Source organism: Aquila chrysaetos, chromosome 5 (genome assembly GCF_900496995.4).
Source record: "Aquila chrysaetos chrysaetos chromosome 5, bAquChr1.4, whole genome shotgun sequence".
Lineage (NCBI taxonomy): Eukaryota > Metazoa > Chordata > Aves > Accipitriformes > Accipitridae > Aquila > Aquila chrysaetos.
The window spans coordinates 39,148,592-39,175,659 of NC_044008.1; the positions used below are offsets into that span (position 1 = coordinate 39,148,592).

The 27,068-nt window shown below is 39.5% G+C and overlaps 1 protein-coding gene across 11 annotated transcripts in view; it reads left to right on the forward strand.

Moving 5' to 3' along the window:
- Positions 1–27,068, forward strand: part of NEO1 (neogenin 1) — a 217,687-nt gene that overhangs the window by 186,507 nt on the left and 4,112 nt on the right. For 4 of the 11 annotated variants that reach the window (XM_030013695.2, XM_030013697.1, XM_030013699.2 and 1 more), the window contains exons 18-28: positions 2,546–2,684; positions 5,437–5,544; positions 8,649–8,843; positions 9,557–9,589; positions 14,236–14,304; positions 15,135–15,282; positions 17,066–17,304; positions 18,025–18,117; positions 23,704–23,862; positions 25,221–25,475; positions 25,836–25,972. In XM_030013695.2, coding sequence (XP_029869555.1) covers positions 2,546–2,684; positions 5,437–5,544; positions 8,649–8,843; positions 9,557–9,589; positions 14,236–14,304; positions 15,135–15,282; positions 17,066–17,304; positions 18,025–18,117; positions 23,704–23,862; positions 25,221–25,475; positions 25,836–25,972 — 1,575 coding nt within the window. Of the gene's footprint in view, positions 1–2,545; positions 2,685–5,436; positions 5,545–8,648; positions 8,844–9,556; positions 9,590–14,235; positions 14,305–15,134; positions 15,283–17,065; positions 17,305–18,024; positions 18,118–23,703; positions 23,863–25,220; positions 25,476–25,835; positions 25,977–27,068 lie in introns of all 11 variants that reach the window. The other 7 variants (XM_030013696.1, XM_030013701.1, XM_030013702.1 and 4 more) reach the window with 3 other exon arrangements.

Here is a 27,068-nt window from a genome sequence, read left to right on the forward strand (position 1 = left end):
CCTGAAAGGACATAAGTTTGAGAACATTTGCTCTAATCATTTTTAACCCATGATGTTTGGAAAATGCACATCCTGCTTTTCTTTCTTTGTTTCAGTCATAAATTCTGTACTACTCTGTTGGACAATAACAATTGCTAATTTTAAGAAAGGCAAAACCTCTTTTCAGCAGTGCTGTTCAGTAAGCTGCTGCATTTCAGTCAGGTCTTTGGTAACTTTATTAAGTACGGGCTCGTATGTTGTTTGTCATGGCTGTCTCTAGCACCTTTGTTATTTATTGCATGTTTTGAGGCTGTTCACCCAGTTGCATCAGAGCTTCTCCGTTACGCAGCCTTGCACACAGAAATTTTATCTTTGTGTCAGTTCTCTAGTATCCAGAGCTACATCTGTTCAACACAGCGTTGTTTCATCCATCCCTCTCGTCAGTAAATTGGATGTTGATATAGTTCATTCATATTTTCTACATTTGCTCCCGCTTCTACACTGACAGTCGCAAACTATTACTAAGTTTCACATGCTTCAAATACAAGTTAAGAGGTTCCACCTTAAGGAGCCTTATTTTCTTAAATTTGTATAGGATTTGTGTCAATCTAGAGCATATAAACACAGGAACAGCTGCGATACTATTCCTGAAGCTAAAAGACTCCACTGTGCTTTGAACTGTATAGTTCCACTAATGTGGATCAGAGAGCATTTTTCAAAGAATCTTTGGTGGTGGAGCAGAGTTGTTCTGCTCGCAGGCTACCTGTGATTCAGTGTGCTTTCAGGCATAAGCTAAAATATTATCTTAGATCTTTGAGGACTGTGTAAAAGGAAAATAAATTTTACAGGGTACTATTTATGAAGTTTATTTCTAGTAGGTGAGCAGGGTTTAGGACCATGGGATATGTTGTCATTTTAGAAATAGTAAGTGGTGGTAAAAAATGAGGAAGTCGTCTAACACTCCAGTTTAGCCTTTCATGTGTCATTTGCGTTCAATATGATGTGTGGTGAAACTAAAAGATGCCAAGTTTCAAAGCCATAGATGAAAAACACAACTTTAACCTGCAAAAAGGATTCCAGCTGCCACATACGACTGCAGCTAGGAGCTAAGAAGTACTATAAACAGAATCGAATGCTTAAATGCTGTTAGCAATTTCCGTAGGTATTCTGGAGAGGAAGAAATGGTGTGCTTTTCAGGGAGCAAGTCAGCTTGTAATGCAAGATGCTAGGAAAAGATTTTTCCTTTGGACTTGTCATGACATAATTGTCCCGGCCAAAGGTCTTTGCTCCCCAGCTTTTACTAGGGAGGTTGTGCTCAGTCAGGCTTTGTCGCTGAACTAACGTAAGAACCGTCCTGCTCTACACTTAAATGTTTGAACCAATCGGCCCTAATCACATTCACTTTGAAACCACACTGAGTTTGTATCGAGTAAGGGTTTAAAGTTAATGGAGGATTTTATTTCAGTTAGGTTTATGATGTCTTTGTTGTCTGTCCACTCCTGTGACATCTAACTGGCAAAATGCATGTCTGTGAACAAGCAGAATACTTTGTACAAATCTAAGTATCACTTGGCTAACAGTTTTCTGACCTGGTGTAAGAAAAAAAGCTGTCACTGATACTTGAGAAATAAGGGGGTTCTTTGCAGAATTCAGACTATATTGTTCATAGAGTCTTCAAGAAACATGCCTTTTCCTTGAAAATTAATTAGGTGAAAACAGTTGTTTCCTGAAGGCAGCAGTCGTATACAGTTTATGGCCCTGTCAAATATTGAAACAACTAACTCTAATTCTGTTTAGATCGCTGTAGGTCAAGGTAAGGAATATACATATCTGTAGATACATCTTTTTTTTTTTTTTTTTTTTTTTTTTCAATAGGCCTCAACTACATTCTGTTCATGTTCAAGTCATGTATAACAGATATCAGATATTTTAACCCAAAGGTCGAAAATTCTAGCTAAATGGCCGAGTTACAAATTCCACTATAAATCATGTGTAGTTTCAGTGTGCGATCGTACATAAACATTTTTTCTCAAAAAAAATCTACATATTAGTAAAGCTTCATTATCTTCAAGTCTCAGCACCTGTATTTTTTTTTTTTTTTTAAGTACGTTAAAAATCTATTGAAAATTCTAACAGGAATTTGGAAGGCAGATACAGATTTCAAGAAGGACTGTTATTGTTAGCTGTGCTTCATTGTTTTCCCTAGCCAGATCAGTTAATGAAATGCTGTAAATTAAACCCCCCAAGTAGACAGTGATTTAACCTGCTGCATAACAAGTGTGCCCTGGACCTTGTATTGCTTTTTTTTTTTAATTTATAATTGACTGCTATTAAATGCTCTTGCTGATTGCAGAAAGAATTTCTCGTTTAGGATAAAACAACTGCACATTAATACTTGATTAATGAATTTGCATGACAGAGCAAAGACGTTACAGAATTAATGACCGTGGTTATGAAAACGTAGCAATGCTAAAATGTTTTAAACACTTACCTGAGACAAGGGTGTTGGAGAGCTGGTGATTGATGGTTTTCAGTTCAGAAATTACTGACTCTGTTTTTCTTTCAGACTGCAAATGCGACCACTTTGAGCTATTTAGTGACTGGGTTAAAACCAAATACCTTGTATGAATTCTCCGTGATGGTGACTAAAGGTCGAAGATCAAGTACTTGGAGTATGACAGCACATGGAACAACTTTTGAATTAGGTACTGTTTCGTGTCTTTCTGGAAGGGCTGACATTCCTGACGAGATGAATAAAGTCGAGTCTACCAGAATTCTGGAGGAGGGAAAGCATGTATTTAAAATGATTACCCTGATGAATACTTGCTGGGGGGTTCTTTTCTTTACAGTTTAGTCAGAAATTCTGATTAAAAACCAGCAACATACTTCAAAATTCAAAGGGATGATTGCATGCAAAAGAGTTTACATCAGATTACAGAGAAGTAATGAATAATGTACTACAGTTCATGGACAGCAGAGAATAAGGAAGGGGTATGCTTGAAACGTCTCAGAGCACGTTAATAGCAAATACAAAGAAAATACTTTAGCAAATAATAATTAAAATTTGCTATAATTATGATGATAATTATTACAGAGTGAGGAAGTGCATGAGGCAAATGAACAAAAAAAAAAATCCCAGTAGAAATTAAGATATCCAAATCGGCCCTAAATTCTTGTTCTTCCACAGAAATTGCCATCTCAGTCCTCACTGCTGTAGAAATGACACACTCTCCAAGTACAGAACAGAAAAGGGGTTGTAGCCACCGGGAGGAACTTGGGCCCACTGAGTAACTGTGAGGTCCAGAACCTTTCTCACCCCGGACCTGTCCCTCATTAGCTTTTTTTATCCTGCAGTGTTAAATGATCTTTGTGCAATAAAATTTACTGCCTATTATGCTTAGGTTTCTCTTTAAATGAACTGTAAGGACAAAAAAGAGCCTATCCAAATTGCCCTGTAGTTTTCATGCTATATTAAAATATAGCAAAAAAATCAAGCGTGCAGAGAATTAGTGAGATCATCCAAATACTCTATAACAAGGCATAAGAAAAAGCAAAACCGGGATAAAATCGGAAATCTCCTAACCTACTCTGAAGTCCCGTAAACCCTTAGTGAGCTTCAGTGCTTTTGAAAACATTGTCTTAGTTTTCAGTGGGAATTCCGTGATGCGGAGCCAGCTACCATTCTGACAGCACAGGTCTGGACTGAGGCTCCTTTCCCGTTCCAATTGCTATGTCCATCCCATGCTGAAACACTTTATTTGGTATTTTTGCCGACACACGTACAATTCTCATCCATAACTCTACACCAAGAGCGGGGACTGTAGAAGTTGCGCAAATAAAGTTCTTAAAAGAGAATTTGAAACTCAAAAAAGTACAGGAGTGAGGGCGAGATACAGGAGGCCTCATTTCATTTAAATAGAAAGTAAATTCCTAGTCAGGGTGGTTGTAAAGAGTATTTGCAAATATGACCTAAAAGCTTGGGAACTAAGCAGCAAATGAAAAAAAAACCAAAAAAGACTAAATATATTTTCTCATAACAGATCTTGTGATTTATATTACTCGCCAAATTCCTGAGTGTGTGACTCATTATTTTTTGAATACTCTTGAGTAGCAGTGTTGTGTAGGACTTGCTTCTCAGCTAATGCTGAAGAAAAATACAGGATACTGGGTTCAGTGTTGGTCTGTGAATTAGTAATCTCTTGTGGGCTAGTCCTGATTTTTCTTTTTTTTTTTTTTTTTTTTCTCTGAAGCTTACCGTAGGGCCTTGAATCGTGCTTTACATCTGTATGCTTCTGTTGAGCATGTCTTTAAGTGTTTGGGATAATAGTTATAGTAACTTTTGAGCTTTTGCTATCCCTGGTTTCCAGCTATTATTCTGCACAGGGATAATAGGTAGGCCGTCTCGGAGGATGTACGGATTAATTTCTAATAGGTAATATACATAAAGATTTTTAAATGCAGAAAGCACTGTGTAAGCACTAAATGTTACTATTACAGTATTAAATATCCAAGGCGGATTTACTTTGCTAAAAGTTACCTAATTAGAAGTCTCACGTTTTTCATAATGCGGCATTTCGAACTGTGGCTGGTTAATGCACCTTTGGAGACATTGGCTCTGTGCGTTTGAAAGCCGTTAATCTAAGCCCCAGCTGGATACTTTAGTTCACAGCAAGAAGGGTGTCCGATTTCAGTCTTTTGCTGGAGCAACTTGTGCCATTTCCTGAACTTTAGGCAGCAGGAGGCTGATGGGAGAAGGCAGTGCTTTCCCCTCCCTCTCCATCTTACTCTCTGGCAACCCAGGGAAAAACATTGCACAATTGTGTCAGCAAATATTTCTGGACTTCAAATGCTTCTGCGGTGCAGATTTCCTTGCAAATCACAAATAATTCTTCACTAAAGTAAATCAGTAATTACGAATTATGATTTTAAATCTCTGGTGAATTTACTTTCCTGATTCAGATTCGAGTGGCAAAATGGGATTACTAGGTGTTGGTCCCACCATAAACCTGAAAATACAGAGATGCGCCTGTGCATATAAAATGTATTTATTCACAAGTTCATGTAATTTTTACGATGACAGAAGAAATTCAGGTTAGAAGTCGTTGACCCCAGCTGTTACAGTTGTACAAAGATGCCATGTTTTCGAAGACACGTGGGCTCGTTCAGTCGCGAATCACAGCATCTGTTGGCAGAAGTGCTTTAGAAACAGGTAACTCCTTATGGAAAGGCGATGCTGCACACCAGATGGCATTTGCCATTTGAATGGAGTAACTCGGTAAGACCGCTACGCTAGGGTGGTAGATTTATTTGAAGATTGAACATTCAGAGTTTTTATTATTGGAGGTGCCTTTTTTCAATGGTAAAACAAATAGAAAGCGAAGGTGCTGAGGTTACTTGCTTATATCCAGTGAAACTGGGCAACCTGTTTCTGATAATCTGGTTTTTGTTTGTTTGCAGTTCCAACTTCTCCTCCCAAAGACGTGACTGTGGTGAGCAAAGAGGGAAAACCTCGGACAATAATTGTTAACTGGCAGCCTCCATCCGAAGCCAATGGCAAAATTACAGGTGCAGTTTGCAATAGCAATAAAGGCAGATAATAAGATGCCTGGTTAACAGCAGAATATAATCTGCATAACTATGTGAACATTTTCCATACTTCATTTAGCCTAGAGCTAGCCAAGAGGTTTATATCTTCTTTGTCAATCTTTTTAGTAGCTCAGATTAATTATTTACTTTTGTACCTAGTAAAAATTATATTAAGATATAAACTAACTGCAGTGTGAAATTGGAGTCTAACCAGAAATATAATTGAAAGTTTAAATATCTCAGTAACCTTTGCCTTCATCAGCTTGTGCTATTCTAATAGCATGCCTCCAGAAATACATCTATAATGCCTCTGGCCCATCAGTATTTTATTTAGAAGAATCCATCCCCGTGCTCTTTGTCATCTTCGTGTCATTTTTGTGGCACGGAACAGACTTGAAGTGAGTTTATTAGTCCCCTGACATAACCATTAGGAGTAAACGGTTATTTGCCTTTGTAACTGCATCACTTCCACGTAGGATAAATCATTTTACAGAAAATAATAATTCCTGTTTCCCTTCTATAATTTCTCTTTGGATTCCCATTTCTAAAGGCTTTCTGAAATAATTCACTTCAACTTTCCTTTTTTTTTACCCCAGGCTTTAAGCTTAAAGCAGATTTTATTGGCATAGTTTGCAGTGTATGATTTTGCTTTTGTTCTCAGAATTAACTATGGTGCAGAATCAAACCTTGGAAACCTGTCACCGACTGGCATCTGATTAGGCAGTACTGTAGCCCAGGTTCTAGACCAGAGACTAAAACTAACTAGATCCCTCTGAAAAGGCAGAATAGTGGAGACTCTTAACCTTCAGTAATTACAGTAAACTTTTACATAAGCTGTAAGACAGACCCCTAAAAGGCAAAGAGGCGCTACGCGTGCAGCCCAAAGGCTGCAGGTAAGACGGCATGGCTGTAACAGGTCTGTCTTTCTGGTATCAGTGCTAAAACAAGAGGGCAGGAGGGGCTGTGCGACACACCAGTGCGCTGCTCTTCTGTATAGTCGGGTGTCGAGTGTGTCTCACAAGTGGAGCTGTAAGGATGCAACTCTTAACAGACGGCACCTGAGACTGCACCAGGATGCCTCTCTGAGCCGTTTGTATGTCTCTGCATGCATATAGCTGTTTATATGTTGTGTATATATATTTTTTTTATATGGGCTATAAAGCCAATTCTGTGTTATTTTATTATCAGCAAGATGTTTCCTCTACATGAGAAAGAAGGTTTGACTGGAGAAACAAGAGCCTTTATCTTAACTGCAGGTTAAAGGACTTGGTTGCTAGTGGTCAGTGAGGGTCATTCAGACAGGTGTGAATTGTCAGGCACAAATATGCTCCTAAAAAGATAAGCCTGTCATCTTACATCAAGTGCATACACGAGAAAGGGAAGACAGTGTACAAAGAGATCAGCACAATGTGGTTAGCAAAATTATCACGCACGTTCAATTTTCCAGGTAAAAAAAATGTCCTTGCAATGTCTATACTGTGAAGGAGAACCTTCCATTTATTCCTACGTGTTGAATGACAATGTATAGTATTTATCAGTTTTTGCATAAGCAGCAGTTAACAGCTGAAAAACAAACCAAAATAAACCACTCTGCAGTAAGTCTGAGTTCCCTGAACAGGAGACGGAGTTTGCCAGGGGAGCGGGGCAGCTTTTGGGGCAGCAGGGCCTGAGTGCCCTCTGGGGTAAGAGCCACCGCCAGCGGGAGCAGCAGTCATTACTCATTAACTCAGCTCGGTTCATTCTGTGCACTAAGTAATGCCGTAAAAAACTAAGTGATGATGTAATTCCATGCACTGGATAGCATGTCTGTGGCATACTTGTCTTTTCAGCTCTGATCTCCTTTTGATGTGGATAGGGTGGATGTGCAATACTGCACTCTGCTAGTCTGGATTCCAGATGCTTGTGCATCATTATAGTTGCTGACTAATTAGTGCAGTCATAAGTTAACTCAGTCATCTTCTGCCACGATACTATATATAGTGCCTTTAACTGTCACTACATATATGTTGCCCCTTCTTAGACAAGTTACAGTTACGTTGCTTTGTGACCTGTACAAGCAGCAAATGATGAAATCTACTCCGCAGTAGTTCACTATGCCACCGAGGGAAGAAATGAAGCGTGCCAGACCTACAGCTGACGTTTCAAGTGTCACCCTCCGTGCCATACTGGTTACTGTGAATTATGTGAATTTGGGGTATTGGCAATATTTTTCAATTGCTTTAAAGAGCTGGAAGTCACTCAGGAGAACATCTCCCCTTCCTTACTGTAACGCCCAGACCGGTGCTCTGTGGAACAAAGGAAGCAGCAATTTGTGCATGAAGCAGCTGATGACCCAGCCCTATATTGGTACAAGTATTTATTTTATGCTGGGGCTCTGTGTTTCTAATAAAAAAAGTTATAAAGCTTTTACTTTGTATTGTAACTGCAGTATATTTTAATAACAGAACATAAACTCTTCCCATACCTTTGTTTTCCCTGTGACATGCAAGATAACTTAAGTTCTCTTCAGATTATTGTCATCTTTGTGAATAAACTGAAAAATAATAAAATTATTATAAACTTAAGTTAATTTATTAAAAATTTATTAAAATAAAATTATAATATTTATATAATATTATAAAATATTATAAACATATATAAATATTATAAACCACTGAACATGTTCTTTGGCTGTGCATGAGAATGTTGTTTTAACATTAACTGTTTTCTATAAATATTAATATTTTGAGGATGTTTTGATAATAACAGCTTTATGTTATTTTACATTATTTGGTCTATGAACAGGTAAAGAGATGGAAATGAGGAATTTCTCCATATTCAGTGAACAGTGGTCAAAAATAATTTCGATATTTTAAATGACTTTTTTCCTCTTAACACACACTTTTGAACAGTTTAAGTTGGGAAGGCTGTCTAATATTTGAATGCATTCTTAGTCTTTGAAAAAGTAAGAATACACTTTCAGAAAACCCATAAACATTTAGCTGTGCAAATATCATTAAAAGTCACTAGAACATTTTCTGTGACATCTTATGACTGTCCTCTTCTTTTACGTATAAAGTTCTTTTGCTTTTTCCTTTGAATAGGGTACATCATTTACTACAGTACGGATGTGAATGCTGAAATACATGATTGGGTTATTGAACCTGTTGTGGGAAACAGACTGACCCATCAGATACAAGAATTGACCCTTGATACGCCGTATTATTTCAAAATTCAGGCCCGCAACTCGAAGGGCATGGGGCCTATGTCTGAGGCAGTTCAGTTCAGAACCCCAAAAGGTAAACTACCGTGTGTATCTAAATATCTTCCTCCTTGTTTTCTGAATTCAGCCTCTGTGAGGAAAAGATACCACTAGCCTGAATTTTATATTTAAACTGGAAAAGAGAGGAAGACAGTGGAGTTTGACTAGAATGAAATTTTCTGTTGGGTTGCTCTTGCCTGTAGTTAATACATAGGCAAATGTTGCTCAGCTGTTTGATTAATTGTGTTGTTTCAAAATTACTGGTGGGCACTTAGGTCATCGAGTTATTAATGCTGAGGGTCCATGTCCTAAACGTGCTTTTTAGAAAACCAGTTTTTAGTTGCTTTAAGATTCTAAGTCTGGTGTGTCACGCTGCTGGTGATGAAGTGGTATAAAGCAGCAGGCTCGGGGGTTGGTAGCCAGCGGCACAGCTGCTCGCTGGTGACTCGGATGATAGAATGGCAACTAGTGTGACACAACAGGCTCTTAAATCAAGAACTGCTTGGTGATGGCTAACTAGTGAAATAGTATGAATGCATGGTAGCTTGGAAAAAAGTACTCTAAGGAGAGGTGAAAAATAAGTTTTGAGTAGATTTTTTTAACAGTACTTTTTCCATGAGTATTGGTGGTTAGGAATGAGCGCTCTAGCTAGTCTACTTGTGCTATGTGAAACTTTAAATTCTGTCTCTCACTTCTTCAAGCCGTTTGATCTTTCTCTTGTTTTTTCCTTCCCTGTGCTTGTCCCACTAGCTGAATCCTCAGATAAAATGCCTAATGATCAAGGTAAATGAATAGCCATGCTTTCTCTTTTATTCCATCCTTCACACATTTTGTTTTTCCTGTCAATGTGCTGTTGCGTTTCTTAAATAAAACAAACATCTGTTGCTCTAACTGTAAATGAGCAAGTTCCTGTTGTGCTTTTAATAGTGGAAGAACTGGAAGTCTTATTTGTGGTTTGGGTGTTAGGAATATAAAGTGATCTCTGTAGTCAGATGTCACGTGAAGGTACAAGCGGGTTGTGCCAGAGCTGAATCATTCTGTCAAGATGAATTTGGATTAAGTGATACTGCAGCCAGCCTCTGACCGTTGATGCAAGATTCTCAGTACATAGAGGTGGAAGATCAAACAGCTATCTAATTAGCACAAGTGCTGTTTTGTGAGCTCTACATTTATAATTATTTTCATAATAAAGGAAAGTATGCCTGCTCTAGAAAGCTTTTTTGCAAGAGATTCTGCTTGTCAGCTCATTTAGACTCCAGACTCTTCTGAAGAGCACAGCATTAGGTACTAAAAGCCTTAAGGTTTTAAAATGCTAGCCTGAAAAATGGTAGCTTTGAGTTTACTACATTGAATTATAAGGTGAATGTCCCAGGGCTGTTTTTGCTTTCTTCCAAATAACCTACAAGCCAAATAAAAAAAGGAAGAATTAGTCTGAAGGGATGAGTTTAAAAGGACATTGGCAAGCAGCTTAGACATACAATTAAACAGCTCCTAAAGGGGTTGAGAATGAGCTTTTTTTTTTTACTTGCTTTTCAACTTGTTACTTAGAAGTAATTTATTAAATATGCTTTTACCTTCCGTGTACCAAATAATGCTGATACTAGACAGTTATGGAGTAAATTCATATCCAGACTTGTGTAACAGAGATGCTAGCTGAGATTCAGGCTTGTCTATGGGGAAGCAGATGCTCACCGTGTCATCATTAGTGCTCAATTGCAAGTGGAAGGGAATAGGAGAAAATTAAAAGGTTTTACATAAAAGTTGCGGTTTTCTGTTCTGCACTATTCTAACCTCATTGCAGCAGATAACTAAACCTTCTCATCCGTCGTTATCATCCTAAAGTAACATATTCTTTTAGTAACAGTTTGATTAATTTTTATCAAATTATGTAATTTATGAGTCCTGAAACCCTACATAAAAGCCAAGAGAGTTTTGGTTCAGAATTCCTGTAAGAACACTTGGCGATTATAAATCATGGCAGTGGGCTAAATGTAGCAAAGGAGAAGATGAGCTGAAGAGCAGAAAAGCCTGCTCTGTGACAGTATCACTGGATTGCGGAATTGTGTCTTTCAGGAAATAGTAAGCAAGTTATTCAAGACTGGAAAGGACCAAAACTACAATGGGATTGACTCTCTGGCCTTAGTGGTTCTGTCTTCTTGTCTCTCCCCTACTTTAATGTTTTTCTTCTGTATTAAGCACACTGTATTGTTCTTCCACACACTTCTATAGCACAGAGCTTGTGTTAGAAGATAGTAGCTGTTGCCGTCAGGCTTCAAGGAGTTGCACTGGCCTAGTACAAAAGCAAAGGTTAAGGTATCTAATCCTAGTAAAACTGTCCTAAAGTAACACAAAGTTAAAATTTGTTGTCTGGCTGCAGATACCTAATGGGCAACGTGGAGATTGACAAGATTACATGAAATCGGTTTGGGGGTTTTTTGGTTTTTTTTTTAAATGTTATCTTAAACTGTTCCTTAATGTAGAAGGAAATAGAAAACCTCAACAACAGGCTTTGTAAGATCCTGGGAAAAAGGCTGGTGTCCATACAGAATATGCAGCATGTGCATATGCTTGTTCAGAGCATATCATGTAGAAGCAAGGCTTATGCTCCCTGTTGTGGTGGTGACTAGCTGCTTCCAAGAGAGGTGATGAGTTCCAGTCCTTACGCACGCATAAACTGCAGAGAAGAGTCAGGTCATCTTTCAGGTTGCACTGCGTAAGAGATGAGCTCCCCAGAATTGAAGGGCTAAACTACTGATTCCTGGTTTCAGGAATTAGATACTGAGAAGCATCTTGGTTAGGTACCTAAATTCCATCGTATTTTGAAAACTGGACTTTGTATCTTGTAGTTACCTGTGCATTTTTGGAAATGTGCAGACCCTGGCACCGTGCAGTCGGTGCCAGTATTAGGCGTCCCTGAGCTGCCATGCTCTACAAGGATTGTGCACAGGTAGTTATTCCCAAGGATGTCTACACCCTTTGGAAATATGACTGCTTGCCAGAATACTGCTTTCTCCGTATCACTGCCTTCCAATGTTTTTATTGTCTAAATATGATTTATATACTTTGTCACACATACGCACACGTTTGGGGGGTATATAAAATCTGCAGTTGGCTGTGTGAGTATATACATTGTTCAGGGAGTGCAGACCCCATGACAAACTGCGCCAGCTCAGTGTGTTACACCCACATGTACCACATGATCCCTGATGGTCTGCGCCGGTGACTTTGTATATCTTATTATCTACTCCATTATTTTATGTCATCTGTTAACTTCAGTAGCAATTATTTTAATTTTCTTTCACGGTGTCATTAAGGATATTGAATTACACTTGGCCAAGCACAGGTCTTTGCAGAACTCATTAGAAATATCCCTCGTGAATAATGTTTCTGCAATTATAATTCTTATTCTTATCAGTTAATTAGTTGTTAATCATGTTAATATGTGCCACATTGCTTTTTTATTATGCTATTTTTAACAAAGCATTGTACAATACACAGTAAAATGTTTTATGGAAGTCTAAATATAGTATGTCTGCATAGTAACTGTTACCAACCAAATTTATAGTCTGACATCTAGTTTGTTTGAAAATACCTGTTTTCAATAAAACAGAAAGATGGGCATAAAATATGCCACCATCTCCTATCTGTCACCTTTTCCATGATCTTGCCTATGTTAAGGCTCTGGCTGCTGCACTAAAAAGGCATAGGGTGCCTGTTTGTCCTTTTAAAATATTGTCAGTTATTTTTATTCCCCCCCTTCTCCCGCAGCTTCTCTGGTGCTCCAATGTATCTTCAGCGCCAGGTTCAGTGATTCAGAGAGTTCATCTAGGGTTTTTTTTACTTCTTTTCAGTGCATGTTATCTGGTCATGCAGTTGTCAATATATTAAATACAAGCTGTTTAAAATTCTGTTAAATTATTTAATTGCTGCTGCAAAATTATTAGTCCAGTACTTCAAAAAGAGAACACATTTTCACTGAATGCAGTGTCCTGTCTAGACTGGCAGGTGCAGTATGTCCTTTTCAGTATAGATTTGTCCTGCAATACAGCTTTCCCATTATTTTAGACTACATCTAACTCCTCACAGCATAGATCTAACATTCCTTCTTATTGTCCTTCTCGGGGCTTAATCAGTATTCTTGCTGGTATCTTGTGCTGTTTTTACCAATTGTCTTTATTTCACAGTGACTAATTTACAGGCTTTGACTTTAGGTTCACAATTTCCATTTGTTAGACATCCTTTAACACTTAGTACTTCTTGATTAGAGTGGATTTTTAACCGAGAAAATCCTTCTCCTGATTGTGGAACTGCTGAATTTGCAGACTCTTGGGTTTTTGTGGTTTTGGCTTTTTGTGCATAACAGTGTAAAAATGTGCAAAGTATTATGGATTCCTATAGCAAGAGGGATGTTGTTTTTTGCATCTTGCCGTATGTTTCCCCTACTACAGTATTTTTATCGTTCATGGTAATTTTGCATTAGTGCATTTTAATGAAAACACAGAAGTGAAAACCAGGGTTTTGTATATCTTTGTCTGCGGGAAGAATTCTGCTAACTCAGGAGAGATCTTAACATTAGAGGTGAACTTGTGACTTCATGTGTCTTGCTGTGGCAGCAAGTGATCTAAAGTAGACTTGAATTATGCAAGGGGAAGTACTTGTTGGAGTAAAAAGAGGACAGCATTTCAGTTGGTAGGTCAGCCCTTGCATTAGCACCTAGGAGCCTGCTAGCAGAAGCTAAGGTTCAGGAGGGGCTGTGTAATGTGCCTCAGTTTGTTCAATGGAGGTACAGATATGTTTACTTCCATTGTCAGCCTTATAAACATAAAGCTTTGAAACTAATTTGTTTTCCTAGGTTTCACCAAAACTGTTTTTGTGATACTTCGTTCTCGCTTCTGGTAAAGGTGAAAGAAACAGAAAAGAATGGGGAGAAGTTGAAAGCAAGTTTTTATGGATAGGCAGGAACTGTGCTTTTGATCCTCCACTTATTTCCAGTCTTCCACAGTTACTGTAATTAGGTATTAGGAAAAGAAACCTGTATAATTATTGTTTCAAGATGATTAACTGTCTGTACAAGTGTGGCAAAGCCATTTGCCTCAGTGTGTACCTGTGTATTACTGCAAATAATTTTTATTATATTTTTTTTAAATGAATACTAGTAGAGGCTCCTAAACTTACTTAAGAAAATAGTAATGCAGGAAACTAATTATTTAATAGCTCTTTTGAAGAAGTGGTTCTCTTCTTGGAGAAACACAGTTGCTGTTGAAAGCCAAATCATGTTGTAGGGGAGAGAAAAGGAGGAAAAAAAAAGATGCTCACAGAGGTTCGGAGAAGGTCTGAAAGAGCTACCTTAGTAATGCTAAAGTGTGTGTTTATGTGTACGTGTGTGTATATATATGTGTATAAAATTACCACATATACAACGTTTTTAGCTTCAGGATCTGCAGGGAAAGGAAGCCGCCCAGTGGACGTAGGACCAGATTACAAACCACCACTTGGTGGTAAGTGTTGTTATGAAGCTTTTCAATTTAAATGCAGTGTCTTTTGGTCTTTCACTGAGTGGTGCTATATCCTACTGAAAATACTGATTACATCTGTTCCAGTAACTTTTTCTCTTTATGATGATAGTTGTTCCTACTGAAGACATTGTATTGTACTTCTGTGATAGTGTTCTTGCCTGCTGTGTGGGGTATATGGAAAAAATAGCATCATGTGCATTTACATTTCAGTCTTGATAAGCAGATGTTGTTCCTGGTTTAGTTTTAAATTGCTGCTATAGTGCACAAGTGTAAAATTAATTGAGTAAGAACACATTAGGAAGGAAAAAAATCATCTTAACTCCTTCTCCTTATTAGCAGCGTGCATTGTGGAAGCCTTGCCCTAAGGTAACACTCATTAGTGTTATATAAAATGTGTTTCTTTCAGAGGAAAGTGACCACTGTAGAGTACTGATACCAATTCATGTGATTATTGGGTCCAAGGGGATGCCTGTAGTGCTATAGTTTTAGCAAGGTTCCACGTTAACTCTCCTTGGACTGTAAACTACTGAATTTTTCTACAATAACTATTTGAGTAGGGCGAACATAAATTTTTATAAACTGTTAGTTGGAAATGGATCTGTAAAGCATCTTACAGATTTAATTGTACAGAAGCACAATTGGCAAATGACAAAAAAATAATCAAGCACTTCACTTGAAATCCTAGCAGACAAACCATCTTTCTCATTCTGCTAATCTGCATGATTCTAGAAGTCTTTGGGCACTGCTTGATTTTGATTGGGATTTTTTCTGTATAACAAATAACCCCTTTCTGCCATCTCAAACTCTTACAGGCAGTAACAGTCCCCATGGAAGTCCTACTTCTCCCTTGGACAGCAATATGCTCCTTGTAATCATAGTATCTGTTGGAGTGATCACCATTGTGATAGTGGTGATAGTCGCCGTCTTCTGCACCCGTCGTACAACTTCTCACCAAAAAAAGTAAGATGTCTGGGTGGCACTTTGCCCAGTCTACCTTTCTCACGTAATCTTTTCTTTATGATGCTTTCTTTTAATTCTTGCAGGCTCTAGAAATTCTGTTCTGACAGTAGATCAGTAATGGAGTTTGAATTCTTGTGTTCAGAAGGTAACATGCATCAATGCAGCTAAGCTATCCTGCGTGTGATGGTGATGATGTTCTGTTTTTCCTAATCAGTGTTTCAGAGTTTACAAACCATCAACAGTTTACAGGCAAACTGGGGCAATGCTTTCATGCATACCTGCACTTGCCCCTCTCTGAGGAGAAATTATTGTTTAAAATATTGTTTCCAAAGTTGAGCCAATGCATCTGTTTAATGCTGTGAGAGCTCAACAGCTCAGGCAGATTCTCACTTCTGCTTTTAGTATGCACTTCACTGTGTGGAGTGGCTTCACAAGCTGTGCATGATAATATCCAATTTGTAGATAGCTTACTGGAGTGGAATCTGAATCTGGTGCTGGACTCCTTAGAAAAGTGCTCCAAAACCCTAAATATAGGTGCGCATCTGAATTCTTCCCTCAGAGCATCTGAATTAAGACTAGAGCAGTGATGCTTCCGTTTATAGGCTCCTGAAGGTTGTTCCTGCATGTTCTTTGAAAGAACTGAACAGAGCTGAAAGCTTTTTTGGGGGTTTGAAAAGACTCTGTTATGCAAAACAGAGTTTTAAGAAAGTGATTAAAAGGCAGACTCAGAAGATAATCTCCACTTGCTTTGCTGAAGCTGAACTGTCCTGCAAAAATACAAGTTCTTCAGGAGAGGAGAGCAAGGATACATAAGTGATGGTCTAGCAACTGGGGGATGTGCTTGGGAGAGGGCAAAATTCATGGGCCTGTGCCCAAGAGATGTATTTTATTTCCAAAGAGCAGAAATAACCCTGTGAAATCTTGCCTTTGTTTTCCCAGTTTCTAAATCCCACCTCTCTTACATGCAGCAACCTACAACCAGTGAATAACCTTCTGACCTGTGTTACTCGTTCAGCTACAGTGCTCAAAGCAGGATGCCAGGAGCACATCTGGCTGCAGATCACCTACATAAGAGACTCCGTTCATTGATATTTTCAAAATTGTATTTAGTCATATCTTAGCCATTTCTAGGAAAAGCGCTACCCAGAAGGGACACTTTCCTCCATCACTGCCAGGGTCCAAAGTGGGGAGTGTGTGTGGAGGGCAGTGCTGGAACTCTACATTTTCCTTTTCCAAAATTCTGTCTTGTCAAATGCCTGCCTCGCAATCAGTTTGCTGCTGCTGTTCAACAGCAATGAAAAAGCACATCAGTTAGATGTGTCTAACCTGAGCAGTGGTAAAATGAAAGTTCTTGTCATTAGAGTTGACCATCCTATTGGGATAATTGGCTATTTGCACACTCCTTCTATAGCTGTTCTTTGAGGTTGTTTGTAAGCCCTGGAGTACGGGCACAACATGATGTACATACACTTCGTGTTTAGAATATACTCTTAATAACCATAAGTACTGGAAACTTAATTTTTGCTAATGAAAGCTTAGACTGTAGAGCACAGTTCTGCAGCATGTGGTAGCATTTGAGACAAATTTCGTGGCATCAGAGTTGCAGAATATGCTTTGAGATGTCAGATGTGGTCATATGTAAAATTCAAAGCTTCCTGCTCAGTGGGTAGCTTTTGCTGAGCTGGATACAAGATCTGAAGGAAATCTGAGTGAAAATTTGCCTTTTTCAACAAGTGAAAGGAAGCCTACATGTAAGAACATTTCATTTGTTTTCCTTCCCAAGGAAACGAGCTGCCTGCAAATCAGTGAATGGGTCCCATAAGTACAAAGGAAACTCCAAAGACGTCAAGCCTCCTGACCTTTGGATCCATCATGAAAGACTGGAGCTAAAACCCATTGATAAATCTCCAGATCCCAATCCAATCATGACAGATACCCCAATCCCTCGCAACTCCCAAGACATCACCCCAGTTGATAATTCCATGGACAGCAATATCCATCAAAGGCGGAATTCCTACAGAGGTGAGCTATCAATGAGTACTTTGACCGTGATGTTTAAAATTAAATACATTTTACTGTAGCTGGTGAAATCACTTTATTGACGTATTATTCAGTTACTCTTATCTTTTTTTGTTCTTATTTTCCAAGTAATGAATTGGTTTGTGCCTAGTTTTTAAGACTCTCTGAAAAGGATGGATCACATGTTTTAGTGAGAAAATTGAGTGCCCAAGAGTTAAATCATGAATTTCCCTTGGTAAATACTGATTAGTAATCAGAAGCTCATCTAACAAGTGTTTCATATTAAACTGTTCAGAAACGTGTGTGACGTTTTTTCAGCGGTCAAACACACAATCAGGTTTTGGTGCTTTAACCGGCTACTGCTAAGCTCTTGAGGTGTGGGTGAGTTTTCACTTGGTGAGTGGTTAACTTCTTAATCCAGCATGTCTTACCCATACGTGTGACTCTCTGTACTGCCACTCATTGCCCAGAGCTGCACTGCCAGAGGTTTGTGTTTGCATTGTGGCCTGGAGAGTTTCTCCAGTGCCCAATAATCTTTACCCTAACTGTCCTCTTTTCCACCTCCTAGTGAAGGATGAAAGAGTTGTTTTTATCAGTTACAAGTCACAGAACTGCTTACAAACAGGACAGCCCAGAAATAGAGAGGAGGGTTGAATTCATCTGGTATGGTATCACAGAAGTCTTGCTGCAATGGTGAATAACCTTCAGTATTTTTTCCTTCAGGGCATGAGTCAGAGGATAGCATGTCCACACTGGCAGGAAGAAGGGGGATGAGGCCCAAGATGATGATGCCTTTTGATTCTCAACCGCCTCAGCGTAAGTCAACAGCCCGCCTACCAGCTGGCTTGAAATGGCGAGCACCCAAACAAGCCATGTTGATACTGTATGCAGGGGCACACACACTCACATACTGCCTTCCTACTTACTTGTCCTAAGTAATTCTGTCGTATCTGCAGTGGAAACAGTTCAAAAAGGCATCCTGAATCCCTTATGGTGAAGGCAGAGTTAGATCAAGTTAAAAGGAAAAACTGAATAGCTGTATTTGAGCGAGCAGGAGGCATGCTGCCAAAGTGGGCAAGAGTTAGGAACGTGTCAAACAGTCTGTCCCAGTCTCCAGCAGTGGCAACTGCAGGTGCTTTTTAGGGAGAGCCTGTGAGCCTGGCTGCTTTTTACAGTCCATTCCCTCTGTACTCTGCCAGTATCCAGCTGTTACATAGGAACTGGTAGAGTTGGTAACTCTCTCTCAGGTTCTTCTCCACTGTTAGTTCTCTCCTCTCCAGACCAAACAGTCATAGCCTTTTTAGCCTCCTCTCACGAGGCAGCTACTCCATCCCCTTTATCACTTTAGGTACCATTCTCAGAACCTTCTCTAACTTCACTGCATGCTTCTTGAGATTCAGAGAGGCCAGAGCTGCACACAGTACCACCAAGGTCTCACAGAGCAGGAAATAGTGCCCTCTGCCTTCTTCTCAATACCTTCCTTGCTGAATGAGCTACTACATTCTGTTGGCTTTTTTGGCTGCCATTGCATATTGAGCAAACGATATCAGAGATGTCAACCATATCTCCAAAAAGTCTTTGCTGAATTATAACCGCCAGCTCTGAGTTCAGCATCATCTAGGTACTGTTTGGATTATTTTTCCCTCAGTGTATTACTGTACATTGAAGCGACGCTAAAGTTTACCTGCCATCTCTTTGCCTGCTCGCTCAGTCTTGTGAGGCCCTTCTGGAGTTCCTTGCCATCAGACCAGTATTTGACTAGCCTAAAGATCTTAATATTATTGACAAACTTATTGATTTCTCTGATTGCTTCCATGTCTGGGTCACTGAGAAAGATAATTGATTAAAACTAGTCCTAGCACTGTTACCTGGGGAATCTCCCACTTATTCTTCTCTGTCTTGAAAATTGATCATCAAGCCCTCCCTTGGCTTCGTATCTGTAACCAGCTTTCAGTCCATAAAAGTGCTTTCCCTCAGCAGCAACTTAGTGTTTTAACTTTGGAGTGGAGCCTGTCAGAGTCTTTTTGAAAATTTAGCTGTTATTATATTCACTGGTTCCCTTTATTGACATATTTACTGTCTTGAAACTCTGAGGCTAGTGAAGCAGGTTTTACTTTTACAGGAGTCATGCTTACTCTTTTCTAAATGACCATGTTTACCCATATCTGCAGTGCTCTTACTCTTATACTGAAATATTAAACATAACTGCTGTCCCCACTGCATGGACAGCTATTTGTGAAGCAGTTCTTGACCAGCTGCAGTTTACAGTCCACCCTCCTACAGCAAACCAAAATCGGTATGGATTTATGCTAAAATGTGATAGTGGCTCAGGAGCAGCCTCAGAAACAACTCAGCTGCTCATCCAGTAGGAGAGAATTAAAGAGCCGGGGCGATAGATCACGTCTTGGTGCAAGACATCCCCACTTGTGAGCTAGTCCCCTGATTTACTGAGCAAAGAAATGGCTCTGAAGGAGTAACAGGGCTCATCTTTTGAAAAGGATACCAAAAGCCTGCAATATGTACAGTAGCTTTGCTCTGCAATGTGTCTATTATACAAATCTGTTAGAACATGGATAGACTGCTGATAGAGGCGGAGGTTTTGCGAGTCTGGCAGAACAGACTCTTAAATGAGGAGGATGTCTGGTTTTTATTTCTTATTCATGTGTTTCCCTATCAGTTAATGATGATTTGAGCAGAAGTGCAGAACTGAAATTTTGTTGAGGCAGTAGAAATATATTTCAATTATTATTATGAAATATTTTAAGAATTAAACAATATATCTCATTTTCAAATGATGATTCTGAGATGGAAAGGGACTTAGCTAAACCTCTGGACAACTAGACTGAAACCCTGACTTGAGAACACAAGTGAAAAGTACAAAAGTTAACAAGCAGTGACAGAACTGTGAGGCAAAATTACACAGTGCTTATCTGGTCTGAGCTGTAGACTTCCCTGAGCACTATGTTCATGTTCAACCCTGTAGCCAGGTAATTGTTACCACAACTTCTTGTGTTTTACAGGATGATTTCAGGCCAGTCCATTATGTTTCAAGTTTCTAACTTTTTGCTTTATTTACCTGAAGCGAGTGCTTGATTTTTCAAGTGTCCTGATGACCTGATCAGCTCAGTTTGTGCGTTTTCAACTGCTACCTTGTTTTACAACCTTTTTACAAGAGTAGTATCTTTTTTCTTGGTTTTAAAGTAAGTAGGCTGACACTCCTTGTTTTCTTCCAGTTTTACATGTATGAGGAAGGAGTGGAGGATGCAGTTTTACACTAATGATCTTTACTCTGATTAGCTTCTTAAAAGCTTGTCTGCTGTCAAATATGGTTGTCTAACAAGGGACATTGCAGCTATTGGATTCTGATGATTTCCTGTCCCATGCCAGGTGCTAGAACATGATGAATTCAGACTTGTGTGACCCCATAACAAATTCAGACTGCAATAAGTCATACCTTGCACTCTTCTAAGTGTTTTTTCTCTAAATGGGATGCAGCATTCGATACACATAGCATAAGATAAACTCATAGAGGAGCCCGTGCTGAAGTGTGCAGAGTGCTCCACAGAAACAGCGTAGCCAAGTACCCCTCATACTGTGTTATTCAGTGAGGAAGATACTCAGCAACTTAAATGACCAGTCCCACATAGGATGAAAAGATGTACAGTTGACACAAGTGACACAGTGGTGATACATATTTTAGGGAGGTAGCATATTCCAGTTCTACCTTTTGATTGTATTCAAGCTGATGTGATAATGCTGGCAGATACAGTTCTGGATATGATTTTTCCTTGCAGCACTAAACCCAGCTGTGACATCCCTTTTTGATACCAGTCCTGCTGTGTTCGTTTGAAGAGCCTATCTGTTTTCCCCCTCTTTATTAGATATTGCCTTGCCCAGAAAGAATGAACCAGACACAGACACAGCTGGCTTGGTGTGACAGGTTAGCATGATGCACTAAATGTCAGGAAGGATAGGTAAGGTCTTCTGGTGCCCTAGGGCTTGAGATTTTTTGTGACTTTGTTTGACTTTTTATCCTGTTTGCAAAAGTTCTAAGGGCTTCCAGCTGTAGGTTTCTATTTTATTGTAAGTGGAAACATTAATGTAATGTCTTTAGATACCTTTCTGCAGAAGCTACACAGAAAACTGACACTGGTACGTGAGGCCCTTTCTCAGCAAGTAACACAGAAGGCAGGACCCATTCAGTGTGTTTAAGTCTGTGCCTGCAGATACCTTCTTATGGCACTTCCCCCCCCCCCACCCCCATAGCATTCAAATCTAGTTATTTACCTCTTAAATACTATGTTAGGATAATTTAGTATGTTCAGGTTTAGTATAATACACAGTAATGGTGTATGCCTAGTTAGTTGCTTCTTTGACAACTGGAACACAAACATTCTGGAAGGATATTAGGAAGCAAAGGGCTGTTTCTTAACACACCACGTTTCTCTTTATCCAGTTCTTCATCTCTTTTTCTTGAAATTAAACAGTGCATCATGATCATCATTACGAGGTGGTGGTACAACATACTGCTTTTTGACCTGTAAAGCTGTACATGATTTAGGTCTGATAACTCAGCAAATTATTAGCAAAACTCAGCAGTTTAAGCTGGATGGCTAGGTGGCAGGGCAAACTTTCTGGCTTTTCACTGGATCGGGTTTTCCCCACTTGCTCACCGGATTCTGCTTTGGATAGTGTTTCAGAGCTACTATGGTTTTGTGGTGTTCTCCTCATCTCCAAGCTTTTAGGAAATGTCTTGAAAGGTGTGCGTGTTTTTTTATTGTGGTTGCAAAAACATATAGGCGATCTTCTGTACTAACATGCATTATATTTGATAGTGATTGAAATGCTTGCTGAAACACAGGTGTAGACCAGTGGTTTCTACAAATAGAAGTAATTAAAATGTTTATGCCTGTAAAATTTTATGCCTTAAAATCTTTATGCCTCCTACCTTGCCGACGCTTAAGAGAACTGGTGTCTCTGATGACTGTTGCCTTTGCCCAGATTCCTGATTGCCAAGCTTTTGTGGGTTTTTCCTCCATTTGCCAGTTCCCTGCAAGACAAAGTGGCATTTTAGCCTTGCTTGAAGCTCTTAGCGAGAATATCTGACTTTTGACATCCCCTTGACAGCTGTCTCACAGGACTTAAATCTAGAAGCTACTGATCACTCAGTATTAGAGTTTAGTTACTCTTCATTTACAAGAGATTGATAATGACGTTAGCTTTCTGTTGGCGTAACTCAATGGGAGAGAGAAATTGTTTATTACCAATAGCTGAAAATCTCGTAAGTATATTGCCTCCACTGATCAATTCACATATCCTGTCCTGCTGACAGGCTGTTTTCCAGTAAATTAGGAAGTCAGAGGGTTCAGATTTGTTTAGCCAGCCTCTGAGTTCAAACTGCATGCATCAATGTGATAAGTCTTAACTGAATTCACCATTATAAGGATGGATTTCTGCTTCGTGTCATTCCTAGAAAGTAACTTTCACAGGCAGCACAACTGGAGAATTTCCAGAAAAGGTTCAAAAGAAAATAACCAACCACAACCTTTTTTTTTTTCTTTATGGTGCTAGTGGTAGCAATTCCCTCCTGGTTTTTGTGTTGAGACTCTTTCTTTTGGACAATTTTAAGCAATTCAGTATTTTAGTCTGTTGTAAGAACTATATTCTGCGCATGCTTTTCCTCCCAGCTGGGGAGTAGTGAGAGTTTGTTTTGCTGTTACCACAAAAGGGTGAGGGCAAGGGATGATTTACTTTAAGTGTAAAATTCATGGGTCTCAAACAGGAAAAAGAAAACAGCAAGATAAAAAAAGAGGGGAAAAAAGAAAAACAGGTTTTTGGTTTGAGTGTAATGGTGCGCAGAGCGTTACTAAGTCTGCACAGAGGGAATGCATGGAGCCTTTGGTGTCTTGTCCTACTCTTATCATTTGTCTTGCATTATTTAATTAACCAAAGATGCCACGTTTGGTTACAATGTTAAGAAATTCAATGACAGCTAGAAATTATTTTGGAATTTAAGCTCATATGTCTCCTGTATTAGGTCTGACATTTATAGCACAGTGTGAAATACATGGAAGTTCTAAAGGGAGCTGAACTTTATTTTTCTCAAGTGTAACAGAAAGCGCTTGAAAGATACAGCCAAGAGAGATGTACTTTCTGCACAGGAAAATGGAGAGCTCTGCCTCTTTGGGGGGGGGTGTCTTGGCATGGAGGGAGCTAAAGTGCTGCAGCACAGTTGGAAAATTGGTATTGAAACATGTCATCTTGGTGTCATTGTAAATCTGCTGAGCAGCTGGCTCCCCTGTTCAGTGGATTTGTGGGAGAAGGGAGGGATATGGTGCATTTCAGTACATGTGCATGCTTGTCCGTATGTTAAGCATTTTTCTGTCTTGTATTCATTCACAGCTGTGATTAGTGCTCATCCCATCCATTCACTTGATAACCCTCACCATCATTTCCACTCCGGCAGCCTCGCTTCTCCAACTCGCAGCTATCACCATCACCAGGTCAACCCGTGGCCGATTGGCACATCCATGTCACATTCAGACAGGGCCAATTCCACAGGTGAGATATAAATGATCAGATAGATTTTGCTTGTAATGGAACAATGAGTGAAACATGTGGAAATCAAAGCTTGAAACTTAACTTGGTTGGTCTCCATTGTGTGTTCCATGAAAGATAGAATGAGGGGTTTAAGTACAGACAAAATCCTTGATAGGTTGAGTTTTCTGTAAGCAGTTTCTTGTGTAGATGTGATATTGATCCTTGAGATACATGATGATGTCCTTGGAAAAGGAGGCTTAGTGTTTTATATACAACTTCAAATAGGAAGATTCCTTATTCTGAAGCCTTCAGCCCTGGAGTCTGAAACATCAGATTAAATCTAATTTGAGCTACATAATATGATAACTTTTTTCCTAATTAGTTGTGTTTAAAACCGAGAGGACAAAAGCCCAGACTTTGCCACTGAGAGCTGATATTAGTTAATCTCCCTGAAGCACACTGAAAATTGTAGTGATTTCTATGTGGCATTTTCAGGCTTGAAGCACAGCCATTTGCAATAGTTTTTGTAATGTCTCCAGTGCTTTGAAAATTCGGAAGCAACAGTATTGCTAAATTGCATGTAGGTAACATCTTAAGATGAAGTGAATTCTGAGTTTCTCTACTTTAAGGTCTACATTTTAATTAAGGTGCCACAACCAACAGCGTTGTTTCCTGTTTCCTCATGAAAACAGTTCATGAGGCTGCAAATATACAGGTAGACAATATTTTAGAGGCAGAGGTTTCCCTTGTTCTGTTTATACTGCTGAAGCGACAGCTCTCGCAATCCAGATCTTTTCCTGCACATGGCCCGAGTAGGATCACGATGCCCTAAATCCAAGATACCATCTCGTTGTTCTCTTGGATCAGGGTGGAGCCTGCTGCAGACAAACAAATGGAGCCTGTGATTCCATTTTAGCTTTCAGCAAGTAAAGAGTTTTCAGGTCTATCTCAGTAAAAAATGCGGCTCTTCTGTATGCGCTACAGTGATAATTCTTAAAGTATACCTATTTAAGAAGGCCAATACTGTGAAATACTCAAGAGTAAAATGAGAATGAAGATTTGTGTTCCATGCTGTTTATCTGAGGTCTTACTACATGTAGCTGTTTCAGTGCAAAACTGTTGGTTTGGTATTATGCCTGTGGAATCATTCAGTTCTCAAGCTTATTTTATTATTAGACAGCCATTGCCCTTCACCTTAAAACAGGACAGTTACACAGAATTGGTGGTGTTTGCTACAGAGATAGTTAATCTGTGACTTCAATTCTTAGCTTTTTAACAGCAATCTTGGAAAAGGTGCTTGCAAACACTACGGTTTTGTTTCCATCTGACCACAGAGAACATTGCCGTTAAAGAAAATAAACCACTTTTCTTTGTTGTAGAATCTGTTCGAAACACACCTAGCACGGACACCATGCCGGCTTCCTCATCTCAGACGTGTGCTGACCACCAGGATCCTGAAAGCACCACAGGGTCTTACCTGGCTAATGCACAAGAAGAGGATTCAGCTCAGAACCTCCCTACGGCACATGTCCGTCCTTCCCACCCGCTGAAGAGTTTTGCGGTGCCAGCCGTTCCACCAGCTGGTTCCACGTATGACCCTGCATTGCCAAGCACACCATTACTGACTCAGCAAGGTGAGTGGGGGAAAACTGGCAAGACATGCTTGCCAAAAAGAGAAAAAGGCAAATGAGAGAAGCAATTACTTCTTCTCATTAAGAAGCAAATGAGAGAAGCTCCTTAAGGGGCGGGGGGTAGAGTTGGGCATCAAAGGAAATTATGTCAGAGGCTGGATTGAATTTTGTTGGTACAATTTTTCAAGGCCCTTCTCTGTTATCTACATAGATAAACTAGACAAAAACTCAAATTCAGTATTCCATAATTCAAACTGTTCATTTTCCGCTAATAGAATCCTCCTTCTCCTTCTTTCAAGAGCTTTCTGGATAGAAAAAAGAAGTAATTAACTGAGGCATAACTATGTAACAATTTATTTTAAGCTCCTAACCATCCAGTTCACTCGGTGAAGACTGCGTCAATTGGGACTTTAGGAAGAACTCGGCCTCCTATGCCCGTGGTAGTTCCCAGTGCCCCTGATGTGCAGGAGACCACCAGGATGCTTGAGGACTCTGAAAGCGTAGGTACTCTTACACTGCCAGTGGCTTTCTTTGGCAGTGCTTATCAAACTGTGGTGAATCTCTGTTTATATGATACTTGTAGACTTTAGTAATATCTGCACTGAGACTTTCAAAGGCAGAGGATGATGAAGCTTCTGACTTCCACTAAGTGCCATTGCCTGTTAAGCCATATGAAAAAATATAGTGCAAATACCTTCTACACAAGGCAGTAAATTCAGAGAATAAACACTTAAATAGCAAATACTAGTAGTGCTTTCAAAATCTGAAAATTACTTAAGAGCATACCTTCATCCCCAATTAGACAACACTAAACAGATGCAGTGCTTCCATCTATTCCAATCCACAAAGCCCACTCGGTCAAAAACTGAAAGACCTTTGACAACGTTTTGGCTGAACTGAGGCTATTAGCTGAACATAAGAGTAATGTTCTCCGAGATTTCCTTTCTTGACTCATGCTCGATGCTTCTGGTTTCTGCTAGCCTATCACAATTACAAGAGGAGAGTCAAGACAGATACCATCTCTTGCACTAGTCTTTTCATTCTTTACAGTAGGTAGTGCCTAATGGAGCTTTTGTTTATGACTTGGGCTTCTATATGCAGGCTTCCATATTGGAGCTGTAGAAGTGCCCTGCACATGTGTTTTGCCTGCTTACCTTGATGTAAAGAGCATCTTTGTTCGCAGAGCTGAAGGCCTGCAGCAGTGCTGTTTGCTCTTCTGTACAGCCTAAGATGTCGTGTTCATGCTCGCTTTGAGGTGTCATTTATTTCTGTCTGGTTTGCAAGCATACTGTCCCTGGATCCTGTTGTGCACCTGCAGCTTTCTCTGCTGCTGCAGAGCATCCAAAGTGTCATTGCAGATGGAAAATTTAGCGTTAATGCCAAAAGGTTTAAAGCCATCATCCCAAATATGTTTTCAGATACTCATATGAAAGTATTGTGACTTCTGGGGAAAAATGCAACCAACTGTTGGGCTGCTTTGGAAACAGCTTTTAAGAAGTGAGGAAGTTTTGAGTGTCAGGCACTGGAAGAGCTGTTTTCCTTTCAAATTGCAAGCCGAGAAGTTACTGTATTAGCTATTGTATTACTGCTACAGGA